Source organism: Tachysurus fulvidraco, chromosome 14, assembly GCF_022655615.1.
Source record: "Tachysurus fulvidraco isolate hzauxx_2018 chromosome 14, HZAU_PFXX_2.0, whole genome shotgun sequence".
Taxonomy (NCBI): domain Eukaryota; kingdom Metazoa; phylum Chordata; class Actinopteri; order Siluriformes; family Bagridae; genus Tachysurus; species Tachysurus fulvidraco.
This window is the reverse complement of record NC_062531.1, coordinates 22981956-23000716: the sequence shown is the minus strand read 5'-3', so window position 1 is coordinate 23000716 and position 18761 is coordinate 22981956. Positions and strand designations below refer to the sequence as shown.

The following is an 18761-nucleotide window of genomic DNA, read 5'->3' as shown; positions in this document are numbered from 1 at the left end:
AACCGATAGGCCAAAAAATGCACAGAAGAATAATAAGTTCCTACTTTTTCCCCCCAGAGGCCTGGGAGCACTGCCATCGAGCCCAGGCTTCTAATGTCTCAGCAGGGCCTCAACAAGCTCCTGAGCTCCCAAACTAACATCTACTATCTAACTGGGATGAAATTCAAACTCTCCATGCCATAATCTTCTGCTCACTGACATTTTACAGACAGAACTATGATATTAGCCCAGCATACATAAATTTTTAATCAGGTGAAAAACAAATCTGTCTGCTCCTAACAATTTGCCTAGAGCTGTGGCCTAGCCAAAAGGTGCCTTGTATGTGTGTACTTACATCATGTGGACTGTTGGCTGGATCCAGCAAAGTATTTCACCGGACCAAATACAGCGCTTGAGTTATACCGAGCTGGTCAATGCATGGAAAAAAAATGGCTGTATTTCCAGGACTTCCGTTTCCCAACTCATTTAAATGACCCGACAACTTTAGAGCATTTGGCAGATACCTTTACCAAGAGCAACTTTAATATATTTCATTTTTTACAGGTTAAGAGCCTTGGTCAAGAACCCAGCAGTAGCAATGCTGGGATTTAAACTCTGAAGCAGTTCAATTTCTAAACTGCTGAGTTTCCACTACCATAAGCCTTCTATAAATCATTTCCATAATAATTTATGCTTTTGCTAAACACTTTACAGAAACAACTTTTGTTGCAGATTCTCTTTCAATTCAAATAATTGACAGGATCTTATGTACAACATTCAAAGGAAGCTCATTGGATGAGAAACTGCCTACACAGAGAGGTTGAGAGATGAGAAAGGGAAAGGGATTTTTTTTTGTATATCATTTTGGCCATTTCTCATGTGATTAATGAAGCGAATAAATGTTACTGCTAAAAGTCAATGATGAGAACAGAAAGTTTACAGATGATTGTATGAAGTGAGTGTTTATAGCCTCAGAATATACTGGATAAAAAAAAAGCCATGTTCATTTATTTGGCTTTAAGCATTCATTCATGTGAAATCACAAACACGGTCATGCACACGTCTCTATTTTTAAAGTCAAAAGGTTAACTAAAAGCACCACAACATAATCACAACCTTATTTATAGCGTTAAATAAATCATTAGCAGTTAAAGCTATAACACTGTTTTCACCATTCAGTCACGTCATTTGCTTATCTGGACCTTTCTACATCCCCAGTTTATGCAACTGGACCTTAAGAAACATTAGTTTGGTGAAAATTATTTTCCACTGGCCATTTAAAGCATGTCTATTCTGTAATATTTTCCCCAATATATTAAATAGTACAGTCTCTATATTTAAATGACCTTTACATCCACCTGGCCTAGTTAATCCCACACAACCGAAGTGTTGCCAAATTCACTATACACCATTCCTATCTCTCAAATTAATCGCCTTGGCAATTGACACTAATACAAATACTAGACGATAGAGACTTGGCCCTAATGAAGCGAAAATAGAGTGAGTGGGAGAGGGGTCTGAATCATGAGAGTATCAGGGGCCGTGGTAAACATAGACACGAAACAGCTAACACACACACACACACACACACACACACACACACAGGCAAATGCACATACACCGGGGGAATCCAGTGGCTCGTTGCCACCGTATGGGCGGGATGTAACATGTGTAGGTGATAGCGTTAAGATAGCATGACACAGCAGGATTTGTCATCAGGGGATTCCTATGGGTTCTCCATCTCCCCACGATCGGAAATATCTCATGATCCGATAAGGATATGAACAGAATTTTTTTTTATACATTCGAGTTTGCAATCACAAATGAAGAATGATCATCTCCCTTTTATCATCCTTCATAAGAATCAGATCATAGGGATACATTTTTGTCCAATTCTGCGATAAAAATGACAGAATTCTGGATATGCCAGGACCCAGTACTTGGCATGCATGCTCGTCTTGGTAGCTCTTTCCATTTCACAGATATTTCATTCATATTGAAGAAGGAAGGCCATTGGCAGTACCAGTTGGGTGGCAGTTGGAGCAGCATGGCAGCAAACACTGAAAGTGAGAATGGAGACATGATTATTTGAATAATACTTTTTATAGACCAAAACAGAGGAAGTAGAACGTTTTTTTTTTCTCTTCTTCAATTCTTCCACTGCTTGATTGCCATGACGTGTATAGCTTGGCAAACTTGCCATAACATTTGCTTAGTCTGTGCTGAAAGCAAATTCACTCTTGTATACCCATCTCCACTTTAATATTTCCCTCTCCAGTTAAATATAATCAAAATGCTTTTCCTTCCTTGTCTTTGCTAGTAGGTACGACATGTTCCTAGTCTTGCTCAATTTTATGTTATTCTTCAGTCTTATCTTGGGTGTCTTTCTCTACCGGGCATGATTTCTGTCTCAAATACACCTAAGAAGAACTGCTTTTCTTATACTCCCAAGTCCTGCGAGCAGAAATGACAGAAAACACATTTGTCACACAATTATCACTGTAGATAATCACTGTAGGTAATGAAGGAGCCTAGAACATTAGTGTCACATCATCCTGGTTCAAGATGGAAAGGTGGTAGAATAGATAGCATGGTTTGATCCAGAGCTTGGGCAAACAGTTTGTGTGGAGTTTTGCATATTTCACACGGTTCCTCCAGGTTCCAAAAAACATGCAAAGTGGGTGGATTAATGAACTGCCTATGCCTAACGGAACAGTGGCCAAGCCAGGGCTATAGCCTCCGTATCCACCTTGACCAGGATAAAGCGAAGTTGACCTAAATACACTTTGTTAACCTCGAAGCAGCTACAAGTGAGGGAATTCTATGTGAGCAGGAAGGCTATTAATATCAGGGCAAAAATAGGAATCGAGATGGAAACATGACAGGACACGCAAGACCTACCAAAGCGGTACGTTTTTTTGTTTCCTCATACAGTACATAATGTTTAGCTTTATTGTTGTGCATAAGTCAATGCCCGGCCGTTCCTGTAGCTGCTGTGTAAACCGTCGTACCATTCAGTCTTTACATCACTATCACCAGGGTTCCCCCGGCTCATTTTGCATGCAGGGATTCCATGGAATTGCTCTCAGCTGTCACAGATCTGTTGAGTGAGATGGCAGGAAAATTCAAAACAACTATGGGCATATAATCAAATTAGTTGTGTTTCTTTCCAGGTTGCATTCAGATCAATTCAAATGACTGTTCCTCGCTAATGTTGCCTGGAGCCAAGCCCTGGAAGCTCTGTTACACGATTATTTATATACATTTTGAAACGATGTGTTATGATTAAACACCACAAACATAATACGTTGTTAAAAAAGCATTTCCAATACAAAACATATATATTTCCAATATTGACAATGGAACAGTGTTTGGTTATTCCACTGTTTTGAATAATGATAATGATTTATTTAGCTCATGATGGTTGGACCGATGGTTGGATGGTTATACAAATTGACTCCATATAATATACAATCAGCTAAAAACATTCATGTATTACTTAATTAGTACATTATATTTGTCACAAGAAATGGCATTTCAGTCATTTTTGTACCCTTGTCATTGTGTGAGTGTTGAGGCAGGAGTGACAGGAGTGACATCTGGACAGCGGTGCACTGGGAGTGGTCAAGCTGAGATGCTGGAACCAGTGAAAAATTTGGTTTTGAACCAAAACTGACCACATCATTCTGTAAAGGCAACTGAGCCTACATATATATATGCCAGTCCTAGGTATCATACTTGGTCAAATAGAATACACACACACACACACACACACACACACACATTTAGACGTGATCAAACCATCCACTTTCTGTCACAAGCTTTCTCGTGCCAAGTCCCTCCCACCACCCCCTCTGTCATCATATAACAGCCACCAAAGAAGGCTAACACATGCTTCCTCAGAGAAACATACAGCTAGCCAGACACATCATATCGATCTGTTGCTCACGCTGAATTGCAGGGCAACCGAACGAGTGCTATTCGCCCTCTTCCACATACCTGAGCTCACAGATGGCTATGATTGGCTGGTGTCACTGTGATTGACAGGGGCGAGAGTACGCCATCAGAGTCCTAGTCAAAACTGGGGATCGGGAATGAAACTCACAATTCCTCAAAAAGAAAAACAAAGATGAGTGTATGATTGTGTTGAGTAGGATTGTGGGTAAGATTGTGGGTTTGACTACTTGTGTCCGAGAACCAAACCAATCCAAACCAAGCTAGGTCATGTTTTTGAGTTCACAACGAGGCCACAAAGATCCTCACCGAATACAGGAAGACAAAGTGTATGTGCTATGCAGTTTGATCTAGGTACAGTACCAAGTTAATCACACCACTAACCTGCACTTAACATCAGAACATAAAAGTTACTCTTCTAAATCTGGCACTTTGTTTCATAAACAGTGATATCCTCTGAGACAGAACAGCAAAAAGAAAACCAATATTCCATCTTCAGCAATGCTCTTTAGTTTTTTTTTTTCTAGTGATGAGAGCTTTGTAAGAAAATGTGTTAAACTGTAGAAGGTTTTTGTACATAAACTCATTTGTATGTATACATATATATATATACACACACACACACACACACTGTACAACCGATATGATGCGGAGAAATTTATTTACCACACAAGGGAGTCTCCAATGTCTAAGGTAAAGTTGGAGCTGTATTTTTGTCTTATAACCCTGACAGTTTTTTTTCTCATTACCTCCACAGATGTTGTTGACTGACGTAAAATGGTGGTATTTTCCAAGACTTTTTTAACAATTTGTTGGTCTTGGTGAGGAAATCGATCATCCTTATCGTTAAATGAGAGCGCAGAAGGCTTCTGTAATAGAACAACATAACGTACTGTATAATGGCACAGATATCATTTTAATAAAACCGTCTGCATTGATGTTGTAAAAATAATCGAAACACTTTGGAAACATTTGCACACTACATTATTAGACCTATTTGACTTGAAATAGCGCTTCATGTAAATTTGTTGCTGAATATAAACATAAAATTACTCAGGTATGTAGAACAGAAACTACACAGTGGAAACTTGCCAGTCACATTCACAAATATGACACTTTAGTCTCCCATTACGAAAAAAAAAAAAAAAAAAACCTCACACACATAACCACGCTGGTTAAAAAAGACATGAACTTCTGCCCCTCCTGTCACTGTAGGACCGCCTGGTCGAAAGTAACTGTGAGAGTATTTTAGTCGTAGTTCCATTGTGGCTTCCGACAAAGTTGTGGTGTTGGTTTCACCCCCTTCTTCCTCTATTGGCCCTGACGTATTTCCTCTCACACTCAGATATTTCCACACACCCCAAAGTGTTCTAGTAGCCACTATTCATCGTTCTGACCCGTTCCTCGAGCTGTTTATTTCTCTGTTTGGATATCTAACACAAAAATGAAATCCCTGAGCTGAAAAAGCCCCAATCCAGAGCATGAGGCAGTGCTTCTGAATGCAACCGAAAGAGTTTGACTGCCAAGAAAGCATAAATGCACTGCTGCAGTGCCCTGGAAGTGAGGGGTGGATTATGCAAGAGTGGTAGAATAGTTTAAAAAAAGTAGTATGTGTGTGTACGAATACTCATCCTCTTACAATATTAGTACTGCATGCAAATAAGTGTTAAGCACACTTCCTTATAAGGGTGTATAAATACATTTGTGATCATTACATAGCCTGATAACACACTCTGCACGGAAGTGACGAATCCAAGGACTGAGGTTTGTTAACATGCTTTTAAGGATGTAGGTTCAGTGTTCAAATCTAATGGCAGATAAAATATCCTACAATACAATTTTGATTGATTAATAAAGCCCTATTTTAAATATGCAAGTAAATATTAAAACAAACAAAGAAGCAAACAAAGATTACAAGTTTGCTTTTAATGAGCTTTCTCTGATTCTAGAACAGGTTACGATTCAGGTGTCTGGCGTCATCTAATCTTTAAAGTGTTGAGTAAGGAACAGGAGCGAGGCCACAGGACCAACAAGTTCAAACTTCTCCACAAACGCTTCAGGATCCCAGTTTCCTAAAGAGTAAAAAAAACACACACACACACACACACACACACACACACACACACACACACACACACACACACACACACACACACACACAAACCACAAATATAATAAGCAGAACTTCCGTTATCATTTATTGTGTTAAACTTTAAAAAACACAAACAATTAAGCAATGCTTATTAAGAACCTGTATAGATCTTGCTTGACATCTGATGGACCTTCTCGATAGTGATTTTATCATTTTTACTGTATATTTTATTAATGATCTGGAATGTTCTTAACTAGTGATGCTGTTTAATGAAATGATTCACGTGTTAAACAATACAATGCCGTAAGGTTTTATTGACATGAGGCCTCTGTTGCTGTCACCATATTTGGAACAGAATTTCTGTCTTCTCTGCACAGAGAGAACATAACTAGAAGTAAAAGAATCTTCAGAATAAACATTTAACAGAGCTGATAAAATAGACCATGATCCTTATGTACTTCCCCAGAACTACTTAAACCTACAGACATGCCAAATCTGTGTTTTCTTGATCTATATTTATCTCACACACAACCCCTCACACTGTTCTGGAGAATCTCAAAGCATTTAAAAGCATAGAAATCTGTCAGCTCTACACGTCTGGCTGGGCGTGAGAAGAGGAGGAGGAAAAAACCCACTGTAGACACGGTAAGTCGATATCAACTAACTAGAGAACTAAGTAGAACCAGCTAACTAGCTTCCTGACTAGCTAAACTTTCAAATGTTAGCTACTGCATTACAAACTGCTGAGATATGAATAACTTCCTTTTTCTGTCGGTTATAGTATGTTTTATGTAACCTCATTTAAATACTGAGTTTCTGTATAAGCTCCAAGTCACACTGTGTCAACAACTGACTAACCAAACAAGGGTTGCGTCATAATCACATACTTATGTACTTATATACATACAAATACTATTACTATTAGGTACTAAGACTAAGCAGTTTTCCCAGTACCCTTATACTATAGCTCTCAAACCTACCAAACCTACGAAATTAGCCGTGTGATATTTTAGCGGTAGCTTCATTGCGGGTTTTTTGATTTGAGACGCAGGTCATGACAATAATCACGATGATGGCGGATGAGAAAAAAAGCACAGGATCATTCTATGGCTAGCTTAGGACTAAATGCTGTCTAAATGTCATCTGATAGAACCCACCTCTGTGCAGCTGATACTGGACTTGTTTTTGGCCTGATTTAGTGACCTCATTTTCTGTACTCACGCTTAATGATAAATGCTGTCGATGTACTCAATTGAAGGATGGAGCTTTGCATGTTTGTCTGATTTGTAATTGGAGGGTGTGGTACTGTGATTCTCTGGGCCTTGAAACACTTCAATACGAGAATAAATGCTCAGGCTTTTGTGGTGCCGGAGAAGGCAACAGGCATACGAGAGCTTTTTTGGCATCACCAATTCCAGACAGCTGTATTCTCTCCATTTGTTTATGTGGAAGCCTGAAAGACATCACTTACAATATGAGCTAAATGTTTATGTCTAAGTTCTGAGTGAAATATTTGTAGTGTAAAAGTGATATTTGACTAGCTAACTGCTAACGGAAAATGCTAAGCGCTCAAATTTTCCCTCGAGCAGAACAGAGGTGCTGTTAATTTGGTTAATGTATTTAAAAGTAGTTAAATCTCAATGTCAGTTTCATTCACTAACTTGATCTTCAACACACATGAAAACACTGATTGGTGGAAATGCAGCAGCAGTGAAAAGGGAAAGCCCGTTGTTGTACACACAGAACAACATGCCACATCCTGGAACAAACAGTATCGTGTGTGTGTGTGTGTGTGTGTGTGTGTTTGCATGCAAATAGATGTGGGAGAGTGTAAAAATATGAACTGAAAAGAAAAAAAGAGAAATAAAAAGGTCATGCTCACCCACAGAGAGGCAGGCCAGTATTAATATAGCGACTGTCACAATTCTTGTTGCTCTAACCAGTACAATTACCATCTCATAGCCTTCCATTAGAGGTGAGCAAGAGCAGAGATGTGACAAAGTGAAGGGCACAGGTGGTGTTTAGACGAAAATAATAAGCACAGACTAGGTCCTGCTTTTCGCTCAATTATGAGATACTGGGAGTCAGGTAAGTCTGTGAGAACAGTGTGTCCAGTTCTCTGGTGATTAAGTGTGAGAGATGGAGTAAGGGGACCTGGCATTATGAGGTCAGGTGACCTTTAGGCCTTCAGGTCTGAGAACAAGAGGAGATAATGTTCCGCCTCTGCACAAAGCTAGCCCCATCTGACCCTAGCATGGTCAGGGCAACACACACACATATACACACACACTATTATCTGACCACTACTAGATATTAACAGATGTGATGGTAGATCCTTCTAGATCCAGCGAATATCAAGTGACGTCTTTCATCCACCATGTTAGGTTCAAGAACAAAGAAGAAGCTAGATAATCACAACATTTTGACGTCGTGATTATCAGTGGGTCATATGACAATACCATGTATGTAGGCTGCACCTGAGTTCATTCATTCATTCATTTTCTACCGCTTATCCGAACTACTCGGGTCACGGGGAGCCTGTGCCTATCTCAGGTGTCATCGGACATCGAGGCAGGATACACCCTGGACGGAGTGTCAACCCATCGCAGGGCACACACACACACACACACACACACACACTCTCATTTACTCACGCTCTCACACACTACAGACAATTTTCCAGAGATGTCAATCAACCTACCATGAATGTCTTTGGACTGGGGGAGGAAAACGAAGTACCCGGAGGAAACCCCCGAGGCACAGGGAGAACATGCAAACTCCACACACACAAGGCGGAGGCATAAACCTGAGGTAGGAAATCAAAATTAAAATAATCTCCCTTAAAACACATCTTCTCTGAGACATCGTTTTTCATTTTCTTCTTCTCTATTTGGTTTGTTATGACAGGAGATGATAGGAAAATTACTTAATACTGGAGAAAAACCACAAAACCTTGTTTCTCCCACACAATGTAGTGGAATCATTTTTAATATACTGTACATCATATTAAACCCTTACATTAACCCCTCCCCCATGTCTCTATGTAAAACCAATCCTGTCCAAATATGGAATATCTCCAAAGGCATCAGCTAGATTTTTCAGCCCAAGAGAAACAATGACCCCAGAACCATTCCAGCAGCTCATGTGGTTCACAGTTGATGTGTCAGGACGTACCTATGCCTGGGTTACATCACCTAAACACACAGATAGAGCTGATGTTGGCAGGGTGGAGTGACTTCAAAAAGCTTTCATGCTATTCACATACATGACGCTACCTTTTTTCCTGCCTTCTTTTAAACACACTATTTCACACACGCATTCATCAGTATATTAAGTAAACTTTCAGTAAAGCTCATCAAATGTCTGGTTTAAGACCTATAACTTTAGTGATCCAACTTATAAGTGATATAATATAATAAACGTCCTGTAAGATAGGAGCTTTCATGACTGGTTCAGCATTCAAAATGTCTTTGAGGGAAAGTCACATCGTGTACTGAGAGGTTTGACTGGAAAACAATAACCATGCTTTCATGTCCCACACTCCTCTCTGATTGGCTGGTGTCACTTTATTGTCACTGACCACAGTAAGTGTACTTCTGCATTAATAGATCTGATTGGGCAGAGTAGTAGGTTTACTTACATACAGATTTACACACAGGTCTAAATATAGTGTCAGCAGTTTGTGTTTGGGCTAATTTCAGCACGCAGACGCATACTTTCCACTTCCCCGATCTGTCGAGTCATGGAACAGCGAGAGATAGGAAGTGAGGAGAGTGTGGTGATTTCTTCCTCTCTTCTCGACCCACTTCACCCCTCCCCCCTTTGACGCGTTTAAGCGGTGCAGGAAGTGAAAGAAAAGTCTGCCCCGGAGATACTTTTTATATTGCGATGTGGTTTCAAATCATAGTTCAAGACTATGATCATTTATGACGTTCAAACCACCTGCGTATTATCGTGTAGGTCCTGCTTATGCCACAAAAACATGATCTGTTGAGACTCAGACTTCACAAGACCTCTGAAGGTGTGCTGTGGTATCTTGCATAAAAATCCTGTAATGTCCTGCATTTGCCTTCACCCTTCACACGTCAATGAGACTTGGGCATTTTTTTACCATTTGTCCTTCCTGTTGGACTGCTAGTAGGTCCAAACCACTGCATATTGCTCTGATCCAGTCATCAACGCAGCCATCAGGTTTACCTTGTTAAAGTCACAAAGATCCATACACTTGCTAATTTTTCCTCCTTCGACCACACCAACTTTTAGATCGGACTTGCTGCCTAATACATCATAATACACCCCTTGACCGCTGCCATTTTAATGATATAATCAATGTTATCCACCTCACCTTTCGGTGGTTTTAAAGTTATGTCTTATCAGTGGTTACTGTAATACTGATATATTGATACCAGGCATTAGTGTGATAGATAATGGATAAATCTCAAAAATGCTGTATAAGAGAAACCTGTTGAAATCCTGAAGCGTTGCACTCTCACACATCTTCTGTGAACATGACCTAGATTGCACTTTGTGTTTGTAGGAGGTGTGTTTGAGTAAGAAAAAGCATTCAGGGGTTTTTCAGTTTTTCAGATGTTAATATAGACAGTATGACTCATGAAAACATGGAGGACCAATGTGGCACGCCGCTCAGCTGCCTACACACACACACCCCTCATTCCTTTTACTGAGCATCTTCAGTTGCAAGAACGTAGTTTTTCAATCCCATTAGTATCATCAAATTACACTACTGGATCATTCTGAGAAGATGTAGTTGAAAAAATTAAAAAGGGAAACAAATGATTGATTCAAGCCATATTTTGACTTTTAATTAATCTAATTTTTAAAACAACAGATTCTTCGGACTTTTGCCTGTCACTCAGCTACACATAGCATTTAAAAAATATAAAAGTAATAAGGAAGAAAACGTCCGCTCTGACAATGGTACAGGAGCATCGTGGGCATTATAACAAGCGGTATCTGATTACAAACGAAATTTGTCAGGCTTATGTCTGTTTCAATACATCGCTATGCTATTAAACAACAATCAAAGTGTGGCACTAACTGTGTGAGTTATCACTGTTTTTACCCCAGAGAGAAATTTACCAAAGTAAATAAAATTATTTTCACATTATTTTTTAAAAATATATTTACAATTTCTTTGATTTTTTGGTGTCAAAAACAAAAAAGGTTTAGATTTTGAAGGTTTCCAACAATGTGACCACAAAGTTTCTCATAGTGCTACAAAATGCATATTATCTATCTATCTATCTATCTATCTATCTATCTATCTATCTATCTATCTATCTATCTATCTATCTATCTATCTATCTATCTATCTATCTATCTATCTATCTATCTATCTATCTATCTATCTATCTATCTATCTATCTATCTATCTATCTATCTATGAATGAATGAATGGTCTGAGCACTGACAGGCTAAATCCCCCCACCCCTTCAACCTCTGCAGCAATGCTGGCAGCATTCATATGTCCATTTTCCAAACACAACCGCTGGATATAATGCTGATCACGTGCACTCAACTTCTTTGGTCCACCATGGCGAGGCCTGTTCTGAGTGGAACCTGTCCTGTTAAACCGCTGTATGGTCTTGCCCACCTTGCTGCAGCTCAGTTTCAGTGTCTTGGCAATCTTCTTATAGCCTATGCCATCTTTATGTAGAGCAGGGGGTGTCCAACCAGTCAGAGACCAAGAGCCACATTTTTTACTGTGTTACCGCAAAGAGCCGCATCATACACATGGGCACACATGATCATCACCTTTTCCCCTGCCATTTTGAGAGCGAACTTGACATAAATTGTTTACTCAAATGATCTTGGTCCTACTGGGAAACTTTGAGGTATTTTCATCTCACTCAAATGCTCGTTTGACGAAAAAACCGTATTGAACTCAAGTGAAGCAAACATGCATATTAAAAAGACACAAATACAAACTTTGATATGAACGTAAGAGCCGCATGAAACCGGGCAAAGAGCCGCATGCGGCTCAGGAGGCGCGGGTTGGCCGCCCCTGATGTAGAGCAACAATTGAGGAGCTCTTTTCCAAAACGCTATAAATCCATTTTAATAGTTTATATGAAAATGACTTTTTTTTTACCTAGACCCAAACATTTTGTTTATATTCAATTTATCCTGTTAAAATGGTCTGTTGGCTCAGTCTGAACATGTTAAACAGTGATTGTTAAATGAAACAACAATTTTGTTGAATATAAATTCAAAGTTTCTTTATATTTTTCCAAAACGCTATAAATCCATCCTTTATTGTAATTTTCTTTTTTTTTAATAAAAAGAGACATAAACCAACAAGAAAACATGCAACATATGACTTCCAAATAAAATAAATAGTAACATAAAATAAATAGTAAAAAATAAATATAAAAAAAAAATGGCTCATCCAGGCCATCAAAAGTGTTATTACAGTTAAAAACACTTATTTTGAAGACTGCGCACAAACAAACATCTCTCGCCTTAGACCGCCACTGGTTGGATTGCGTCGAGCGCTCACCGAATTCTGATTGGTCGAGAGGACATATAGCGTTTAGGCAAAAAACAGGTTTGGTGCTTATCGCGGTTTGGAAAGGAACTGCATCTTGCAGTACATTTTAAACAAGGAAATATAGCGTTTTCGCATGAAACATTGATGGAGCAGTATATAGGTTCACAACACAGCAAAATTATTTGACAAACTCGTTTTTTTATTTTTTTATTTTGCCGTTTATCGCGTTTTGGAAAAGAGCTCTTCAATTCTTTATTTCAGATCCTTAGAGAGTTCTTTGCCATGAGATGCCATGTTGAACTTTGATTGACCAGTATGAGAGAGTGAGAGCGATAACACCACATTTAACACACCTGCTCCCCATTCACACCTGAGACCTTCTAACACTAACGAGTCACATGACACCGGGGAGAAAAAAATGGCTAAATGGGCCCAATTTGGACATTTTCACTTTGGGATGTACTCACTTTTGTGGCCAGCGGTTTAGACATTAATGGCTGTGTGCTGAGTTATTTTGAGGGGACAGCAAATTTACACTGTAATACAAGCTGAACACTCAGAAGGGGACACAAAGGGGGTCCTCAATTTATCTAGGATCCTAAATAAAATGTACTTCTGTAGTGTTTGAGAAATAGTGGCTGTTGGACCTACTGTGTTAAACATCCTCTTTACATAAGCAAATATTCTATAATACTATAATACCCACTCTATCTCTCTTCTTCCACCATCCTCCTTCTTCCTTACCATCAGACAATTAGGTTCAGAAAAGAAGCTTGAGTAATAAAGCCCGTGGTGAAATACTGGGACAGAGCAGCTGAGCTCAAGTCAAGAAGCTTTTATTGTGATTTCAAACATATACATTATATAGCTGACGCAGTACACAATGGAATGAATCGTTTCTCCAGGGCCGTGGAGCTACAGAAAACAGCATAAAGCTTCAAAAAATCAACACAGAGCTAAGGCCTTAAGTCCTAGCCACATTAAAGTGCAACGACTTGACGTGTGCAACCTAGTGCAACAGGGCAAGACAAAAGACAGTGCAAACAGACAATACAAAACAGTACAAGACAAATAAACAAAAATAGCACTGACCAGTGTGCATAGTGTATATTAAAAAGTTCATTGTTCATAGTAGCAGCAGTTTGATGAGATACTGATATGTGGTGTGTAAAAACATCATTGCACAGTCCATTGTAGTTCACACAGTGACCGGACCGGTATGTGTGTTCAGTACAGTTCAGTTCTATTTTGTATCCGAAGTGGGCGCTGCGTGCTATTGCCGCGCCGCCATCTTGAGCTGTGAGGTAGAGCTTGGCTTGGCCCTGGGAGCATTGCTTTTGATTAATGGCTCCTTTGGTGGGTGGGAGAAAAGGCTCAGATGTGCCATTACCACACGGCACTGCTGCTAATAGCTTCAATTACAGTTCATTCCCTGCTGCTGAGCTTGCAGCATCAACCTGCTGTGCATGTGGAGCTCTGCAGGATGAAACAGCTAGGCAAGGGTAGCTTTAGTGAACTGACGATGAATTAGTTATTAGCAACTTTTTGGGAACAGCTAAAGTGTTATTCAGATGGAAGAAGCTTTCTGGACATACTGTATAACTGTTGCCACAGGATATCTGTAGTAATAGTAATAATAATAGATCAATTAGAGACAGGCATAAATCAGAGACGATGGACACGATGGTCGACACAGTGGAGTCCAAAAATAGTCCCTTATTTAAATGTAAGCAAAAAAGTGATTTGACCATGTCAAATGCTTTGCAAAAAAGGTCAGCGTTCCCTCATGCCTACTGTAATTACCTCTACTGAAGCGTGTGTTCAGACAACATTCAAGTGGATTTGAACTAAAATGGATCATATGGTCTTGTGTCCATGCCAGCTTGTGTACACACAGCCACAAATACAGAAAAAACTTCTAAAAATTCATGCAGAACATTTTATTTTCAATTTGTCAATAGGACGGTTTGCAATAAAAATTGTTGTATTACTTTAGAAAAGAAGGCAAAGTAGAAGCATTTTCACTTCATGGCTGTAGTAAATTTGTTAGAATGAACTTAGTTAGACTAAACTTTCAGGTAATAATCACATTACTCAACCTCCGTTGTACAACAAATCCTATCTAAATAGGGATTAAAGGCGGTGTCTCTCTCCGATGTTTGAAAGCCAATGTCGACATTTGAAATCACCAAAACAAACACGCCCCTAACCCAAACAGGTCCCACCCCTGTATTGATAGCTCCGCCCACACATACATACGTAACCCAGGAAACTAATGGAAAGAAATGTGTCTTTATCATAGCTGAAGGGAAGAACAATACGATTGTAGATAAACAAACAAGCAAAAATGACACACAAGCATAATCATGTAAAGGACAAAGGCATATATTAGTTCTGTGTAACAAAGCAAAACCAACGTTACTCACCTATCGAGAAGGAAAAAAGCGCCTCGGCGTCTTAAGTAAAGTCGGCCGCATATTCACAGATTGGAGTTTCCCGAGTCGATAACTCCTGAGCTAAACGCTGTTACTACACAAAACGCGGTTGTAGCTGCCTCTCTACATTACTACGATAGAAAAGATGTGTTATTTGTGTAGTAACAGCGTTTAGCTCAGGAGTTATTGACTCGGGAAATTCCAATCTGTGAATATGTGGCCAACTTCTGCTCCTTCAGTTCTCTCCAGCGCTGGAAAGCTGATCCTATATTAACACAGGTCCTTCTTCTTGCCTTATCGTAAGCCTTTCTATGCTTTCTTTGTTTGTTTTTATCCTCCATGTCAATGTTAAACCCGCTCTCTGCCGCATATTGACAAGCCCCGCCCCTTTCTGCTCATTGGCTACACGTTTGTTTTGATTTATGTTTTGTTTGTCATTCCGACTCATTTTCTGAAGCATTTCTCAAACATCGGAGACCCCACCTTTAAGTCTTCTGAATGTCATCAGTAACGAGAAGAGGAATACTTTCATTTATAAGCATAAAAAATAAATAAAAAGACATGAACGCTATACTTGCTCTACAACTTGCTAGTAGTCATCTTCTCCCAAACTAAAGATGTCCTGAAAGCGTTTCTGTGATCTAGAGCAGAAAAATTGCTCATTTTAGATATACATATCTGATTATTGGCTTAAGTGCTTGCACATGATGAGCATTATGATAACACTTAATAACAACAGCGATGAATTAGCTCAGGCTCGGAGAAGCAGTGCAAATGCCATGGGTTCATAACGTCGGTGTAGACGCCGTGGTACTGTTTCACCCACACACCTGAGTCTACAACAAACAGCAGCACTTTACTACCTACACAATTCTTTTTAACCAGAACAATAAGAGTGTAAGACCACACCAGGGTGCATTTGTGTAAACGACTTATTTCATGTTGACACTTGAAATTTGAGTGTAATATGTAAACGTGTATAAAATTTCCTAAACGCTTACTTCATTGTCAGAGCACAGTTAGTAAAGATAGAAAGCACATCCATGCCAATAAATTCTATGCTACAATTCTAAAATCATTGTGTTCTTTAAGGTATTTCTATTACCAAAGTAAAACTATTGACTTTCCCATTCGACCTACAGCACAAAAAAGACACCAAAACAATAAGGATTGAGTTTTACTAAATAATTATTATTAACATCTGAAATCTTTGACATAAGTTATAATTTGAGTTATAAACCACCAGATACAGCAGAAATGTATGATGTAATGATTTCCAAATCGCACGACGGTTTGTCTGCAATCTTCTTATGGTTTTTTTTTTTTTTTTTACAGAATTTTAGGTTAAAATAAATAGTAAAATAAAGGATTTGCAAAAATGCTGACTCATAAATCTACTGCAAATTTTTTTTATGATATTATTTCACTGACTCAATAGAAAAAATAAATTCAAGTGTCCTTATTGCAAGTGATTTCGAAACCTTGTACCTTTGTATAATTTGTACATTTTTTCAGACCTAACAGATCTCAAACTGAAAGCTCCGAGAAGATCAGCAGAGAATATCCTGATGTCTCTTTTTAGCAGAGATGTGGGACTTGAGTCATATGACCTGACTCGAGTCAGACTTAAGTCACAAATTTGAGACTTGAGACTTGCTTGACAAATATTAAAAAAAAAGACTCGACTTGACCTTGACTTGACATTCATGACTTGACTCGGATTCGAGTTAAATGATTCAGAGATGCGGGACTCGACTTGACTCGAGTCTGACTTAAGTCGCAAATTTGAGACTGAGACTTGCTTGACAAATATTGACAAAAAAAAGACTCGACTTGACTTTGACTTGACATTCATGACTTGAGACTTACTTGTGACTTGCACATGTGTGACTTACTCCCACCTCTGCTTTTTAAACTCACACTCAGAGCATTTATATTTCGATCTCTTTAATATTTAATGGTCGATCAAACGTGAATCACAGGCAAATCAGCAAAAAATAGCCCCCTCTAGGTACAAAAGAACAGCAAGACAAAACAAGGACCGGGTCCCAGACAATCACAACGTACATTGTCTCTTTTATAACAGCAACTCTTGGACACTCTTATCCAAGCTCCCACTGCTTCACATCACACACTTGATAACATCAATGGTTGAAATAAAATATGCATTTTAAACAGGTACTAGAAACTAATAAGCTTTGGGTAGAGTGGCATGGAGAGTATATAAGTGTGAAAGGAAGAATGATCTGTGATACAAGTGGACGTCACTGCTCTGGTCAGAAGGTCATGGTGTGTAAATATAAATAGAGTGTTTAATAGAGGATCTAAATTAAGGATGTCCAGCATTTATGTCACTGTATGTACCTGTGAAGAGGACAGAGAGAGAGAGAGCGAGAGCGAGAGAGAGAGTTGGACATCCAAATGGCACAACAGGGAGTGTGAGGACTTTGTGTTCATTTTGCCACCTCCACCGAACCGTGCCCACGACCAGCGGAACCCCTGGCACTGACACATGCACGTAAAAGCACGATCGAGAGAGGCTGTGTGGAGGAGTGGGGATTCCCCACCAACATGCTCTCTCCTGCCTACTTGCACACCGGCCGCCTCCATGCACCCCCACTGTCTCTTGCGCAACCACCAGCTGTCACTAATCATCCACTGACCCACATTGTACTTCCTACACACACACTCACACTCACACACACACACGTACACGCAAGGCCTGCAGTCTGGGCGCCAGGCCTGATCTTCACTCTTGGCGTCTGTAAAAATGGTAGAAGATCAAAGCTAGGAGAGCGTCAGTGCTGGAGTTGAAATTGAGTTGCTCGACATTAGGGGAAGTGGAAAATGACCATTAGGTCTAAACAGACATACATACACAGCACACACGCACATGCAGGGACTGGGACAGAGACAGAGTGTGTGTTGAAGTCACCACTGGGGAAGTGGAACATGATCATTAGATGACTCCACACCCACAACTGAAGGCTCCAAACTCTCCAATCAGATCAATTAAACAATTAATGTCATGGCAGCATAAGAGACAAGCACTAATCTCCATACATCCTTATTACACTGTGACAGCACTTCCACAAGTGCATATATCTCACTGAAGGCCTGGAAACATTAAACCAATTGTATTTCAATCAACAATCTGGAAAGAAACTTCCGTGATGACCCTCACCTGTAACGACACAAAGGCAACGTGCAGTATGTACAGTAGTAGCGCTGTCTAGCACAATGACACTATCTGTAACTTTTTGGTGACCCTAATATCTGTATTCAGACTTAAACACAGAGTGGGCGTGGCTTCTGACTTTAGTCGTGTCATATACACTGCATGTAAAGTATTTTCAATTGCAAGGGTGTGTTCTAGGGTGTGTGGTCTAGGAGTGTATTTGGGAAAGCCCTGCTATGAATAACCTGTGGTCAAAAGTAGCAGCAGACGCCTCGGGTGCCGCATTTCAAAACAATGTCCACCCTTTTTTTTTTTTTCTCTTTAGAATGATAAAGCTCTTAGAAAGAACATCCTTCGAGCCACTACATCATCTACCACACATCAGACTAATTCAGCAGTGAAATGGGGAAACGGTCTGTGAATGGCCTCGAACAATCTCTGAATGAACGAATCAATGAATAAATGTGTTTAATAGATAAAATAATTTTGCTGACGATATCTTGCTTGTCCCTTGCTTGTACACTCAGGAGTAACAACAGATTTGTTATATTCAGCTGTGTGTAGTTTTTTTAAAAATATATTTGATCTATAGTCTTTCGGCTTATGACGACT

The 18761-nt window shown here is 39.5% G+C and overlaps 1 protein-coding gene and 1 long non-coding RNA gene across 5 annotated transcripts in view; both read right to left on the bottom strand.

Annotated features, from left to right (window-relative positions):
- Positions 1-301: 301 nt before the first annotated feature.
- Positions 302-3857, bottom strand: LOC125146319. The gene is made up of 3 exons (XR_007144771.1): positions 3533-3857; positions 2881-3079; positions 302-2039 (listed from the first exon to the last, which is right to left on the bottom strand). It is a non-coding gene; the product is annotated as an uncharacterized LOC125146319 (long non-coding RNA).
- Positions 3858-5840: 1983 nt separating this feature from the next.
- LOC113646472 (phosphatidylethanolamine-binding protein 4) overlaps positions 5841-18761 on the bottom strand; it is an 82539-nt gene continuing 69618 nt past the window's right edge. For all 4 annotated transcript variants that reach the window (XM_027152761.2, XM_047822830.1, XM_027152757.2 and 1 more), the window contains one exon: positions 5841-6005. In XM_027152761.2, coding sequence (XP_027008562.2) covers positions 5914-6005 — 92 coding nt within the window. In that variant the 3' untranslated portion in view covers positions 5841-5913. The remainder of the gene's footprint in view (positions 6006-18761) is intronic.